Source organism: Salmo trutta, chromosome 1 (genome assembly GCF_901001165.1).
Source record: "Salmo trutta chromosome 1, fSalTru1.1, whole genome shotgun sequence".
Lineage (NCBI taxonomy): Eukaryota > Metazoa > Chordata > Actinopteri > Salmoniformes > Salmonidae > Salmo > Salmo trutta.
Window position 1 is genome coordinate 77,920,952 of NC_042957.1, and position 4,479 is coordinate 77,925,430.

At 48.0% G+C, this 4,479-nt stretch overlaps 1 protein-coding gene across 1 annotated transcript in view; it reads right to left on the reverse strand.

The window, feature by feature from the left end:
- Positions 1 to 2,393, reverse strand: part of LOC115199599 (pentraxin-4) — a 10,429-nt gene extending 8,036 nt beyond the window's left edge. Inside the window, exon 1 of the mRNA XM_029761951.1 lies at positions 2,265 to 2,393. Within this exon, the coding sequence (XP_029617811.1) occupies positions 2,265 to 2,358 (94 nt within the window). The 5' untranslated portion in view covers positions 2,359 to 2,393. The remainder of the gene's footprint in view (positions 1 to 2,264) is intronic.
- Between the last annotated feature and the right edge of the window lie 2,086 nt (positions 2,394 to 4,479).

Here is a 4,479-nt window from a genome sequence, read left to right on the forward strand (position 1 = left end):
ATCATTGTGTGTGTGTATGTTACGGGTCTCGTTCCGTGTTGTATCATTGTGTGCGTGTGTGTTTGGGTCTCGTCCCGTGTTGTATCATTGTGTGTGTGTGTGTTTGGGTCTCGTCCCGTGTTGTATCATTGTGTGCGTGTGTGTTTGGGTCTCGTCCCGTGTTGTATCATTGTGTGTGTATGTTACGGGTCTCGTCCCGTGTTGTATCATTGTGTGTGTGTATGTTACTGGTCTCATCCTGTGTATTTATTAGAGGTACTCCTCGCTCTTTTGTTTGGGTTTCAACCCTGTGTTTTGTATACGTGTTTGTTTGGTCTTCGTCCCCGTGCCTTTACATGGCACGCTGTAATATGGGTATAATAAAAAACCCTATTACGCATTCCTGCGCCTGTCTCCCGATCCTTATACCAGTGTCACAATAAGTATTCAGACCCTTTGCTATGTGACTCGAAATTGAGCTCAGGTGCATCCTGTTTCTATTGATCATCCTTGAGATGTTTCTACAACTTGATTGGAGTCCACCTGTGGCAAATTCAATTGATTGGACATGATTTGGAAAGGCACACATCTGTCTATATAAGGTCCCAGAGTTGACAGTGCATGTCAGAGCAAAAACCAAGCCATGAGGTCGAAGGAATTGTCCGTAGAGCTCCGAGACAGGTTTGTGTTGAGGCACAGATCTGGGGAAGGGTAAAAAAAAAAGAATTCTGCAGCATTGAGGTCCCCAAGAACACGGTGGCCTCCATCATTCTTAAATGGAAGAAGTTTGGAACCACCAAGACTCTTCCTAGAGCTGGCTGCCCGGCCAAACTGAGCAATCGTGGGAGAGGGGCCTTGGTCAGGGAGGTGACCAAGAACCCGATGGTCATTCTGACAGAGCTTTAGAGTCCCTCTGTGGAGATGGCAGAACCTTCCAGAAGAACAACCATCTCTGCAGCACTTCACCAATCAGGCCTTTATGGTAGAGTGGCCAGACAGAAGCCACTCCTCAGTAAAAGACACATGACAGCCTGCTAAGAGTTTGTCAAAAGGCACCTAAAGACTCTCAGACCATGAGAAACAAGATTCTCTGGTCTGATGAAACCAATATTGAACCCTTTGGCCTGAATGCCAAGCGTCACGTCTGGAGGAAACCTGGCACCATCCCTACGGTGAAGCATGGTGGTGGCAGCATCATGCTGTGGGGATGTTTTTCAGCGGCAGGGACTAGGAGACTAGTCAAGATCCAGGGAAGGGTGAACAGAGCAAAGTACACAGAGATCCTTGATGAAAACCTGCTCCAGGACCACAGACTGGGGCGAAGGTTCACCTTCAGGACAATGACCCTAAGCACACAGCCAAGACAATGAAGGAGTGGCTTCGGAACAAGTCTCTCTGAATGTCCTTGAGTGGCCCAGCCAGAGCCCGGACTTGAACCCGATCGAACATCTCTGGAGAGACCTGAAAATAGCTGTGTAGCAACACTCTCCATCGAACCTGACAGAGCTTGAAAGGATCTGCAGAGAAGAATGGGAGAAACTCCCCAAATACAGGTGTGCCAAACTTGTAGCGTCAAGCCCAAGAAGACTCGAGGCTGTAATCGCTGTCAAAGGTGCTTCAACAAAGTACTGAGTTAAGGGTCTGAATACTTATTTAAATGTGATATTTGTTTGTTTGCACAAATGTCTAGCTATTCTATGGGATGGTATGTAATGTCACACCACATTACACCTCTCTATGGGATACTATGTAATGTCACACCACATTACACCTCTCTATGGGATACTATGTAATGTCACACCACATTACACCTCTCTATGGGATACTATGTAATGTCACACCACATTACACCTCTATATGGGGTACTATGGGATGTCACACCACATTACGCCTCATTATGGGATACTATGTGATGTCACACCACATTACACCTCTCTATGGGATACTATGGGATGTCACACCACATTACACCTCTCTATGGGATACTATGTGATGTCACACCACATTAGACCTCATTATGGGAAATTATGTGATGTCACACCACATTACACCTCTCTATTTTATAGTTGTTTAATTGGCATTACATCACTGGATGCTGTGTTGTGTGCTGACAGAGGGTTTCCAGAAATCCCAGTTTGAAGATTCCTGGAACCACAATGGAACAAGCAGGACATCTGGAATCTTAAAACCAGAAATGATGGAAAACCTGGGAATTGTGGTAAAGTTACTGGAGTTTTTCTTTCCTGTTATTGACACCTGACAGAGGTTGATCTGAAGTTACTTACTGGTAGCTTCTCTCCTGGGGATGTGCTGCAGAGGGATCTTATGTCTCACTGGAAGCTGGAGAAGGTTCTGGATTTGTGATTCCTCTCCTTTCATCTCCTCCTCTTCCTCCTCTCCCTCCCTCCTCTCTGTCCGCTCTTCCTCTCCCCTCCTCCTCTCTGTCCGCTCTTCCTCTCCCCTCCTCCACTCTGCCCGCTCTTCCTCTCCCCTCCTCCTCTCACTCCTCCTCCACACCTCATCCCCCCTCCTCCTCTCCATCTCTCCCTCCGCTCTCGTCTCCTCTACAGACTGTGGTTTTGGCCCCTGTTGAGGACGACCAGGCCGGGGGCTCTCCTGTCCTCTCTCCCCCAGCCTCTTCCTCTCCTCCTGGGACTGAGAAGGAGGCTGTGTGGGGTGGGGAGGTGGGGAGGTGGAGGCTGTAGTCTTGTCCTCATCCTCCTGTCTTTGGTGTGTTTTGGCTGGGAATGGGGTTGGGGTTTGGGCTGGGAATGGGGTTGGTGTTTGGGCTGGGGTTGGGGATGGGGTTGAGAGTAGGGCTGAGGCTGAATGTTAGCCTGAGGCTGGGGCTGGTAATATGTCTGGGTGTGTCCGGGCTGGGTCTGGGTGTCCTGTCTTGGGCTCTGTCCTCTGGAGGCCTGGGTCCTCCGTGGGGGTGCTGTGTCCTGGGGGGTGAGGTTGGAGGTGAGGGGGTCTCCTGTCCTCTCTGATCCCCTGGAAGAGACTACATTCCCCTGTAAAAGCTCCCCCAGCCTCCGTTCGAGCCGGCTCATCTGGAGATCCTGTTCCCTCAGGGACTCCTGGAGACCTCTCAGCCCAACCAGAAGCTCCTCTCGCTGGGCTTCCAGGGAGTCGAGACGCCCCTCCTGGCTGTGGAGCTCCAGGGTGAGGCTGGAGAGAGACTCTCCCTGCTCCTGACTCAGTCTCTGGGTCTGCCTGCTGCCCTGTGGAGAGGAGAGGAGAGGAGAGGAGAGGAGAGGAGAGTTATAGCAGAACAGATTCTAGCCACCACATTTGGCTAACTGGCATTATAATATTCACTATAGGGAAGAGTGAGACATTTTTATTTGGGCAGGGTCATCCAAACTCAACCCTAGGAACCTCCTTGGGTGCACATTTTGGTTTTTTCCCTAGCACTACACAAATAACCAAATAACCAACTTTGAATCAGCTGTGTAGTGCTAGGGCAAACAGTAAAATGTGCAGCCAGGGAGGCCCCAGGACTGCGCCAGGACTGTGGCCCTGCCTCAGTGTTTCCCAAACTGTCCCTGTCTGTTGCTTAGAGTACCTGTCCCTGTCTGTTGTTGCTTAGAATACCTGTCCCTGTCTGTTGTTGCTTAGAGTACCTGTCCCTGTCTGTTGTTGCTTAGAATACCTGTCCCTGTCTGTTGTTGCTTAGAGTACCTGTCCCTGTCTGTTGTTGCTTAGAATACCTGTCCCTGTCTGTTGTTTAGAATACCTGTCCCTGTCTGTTGTTTAGAATACCTGTCCCTGTCTGTTGTTTAGAATACCTGTCCCTGTCTGTTGTTTAGAATACCTGTCCCTGTCTGTTGTTTAGAGTACCTGTCCCTGTCTGTTGTTTAGAGTACCTGTCCCTGTCTGTGTCTCTCTCTCAGTCCTCTCTCCAGCGAGGCCAATCTTCCCTCCATCCTCTTGTTCTTCTTCTGTAGTTTCCTGCTCCAGTCTTTCAGGCCGTCCAGATCCTGTTTTTTTGGTAAGATTTTTTATATGTTTCCCCAAACAAAAACAAAACAGGACAGAAACAAGATAAACAATGACAGGACCCAAATTAAAACGAAATATAACCATAACAATAATTTTAACGTAATAATATAATATATATACATATGTATTTAAATATTTTAATTTAAAATATAATATAATATTATAGTAATAATATAACTAAAATGATATAAACAGTAACCTGTGTGGTGGTGTCTCTGAGTTGTGTTAGTTCCTGGGTGAGGTTTCTGTGTTGGTCAGACAGGGTCTGAACTCTGACCTCTAGGGAGGTCGACACGTTAGACATATGGGACAGAAGCTCTAACCGGCTCAGGGTCTGTTCCTGGAATCGACGGAACTGAGAAACAAACACACAACATAATCTCAAGTTCTTACACACACACACTATATATACAGCAGTACGTGGAAACCCATTCAAATGAGTGGCTACTTCAGCTTCACCCGTTGCTGATAGGTGTATAAAATCGAGCACACCGC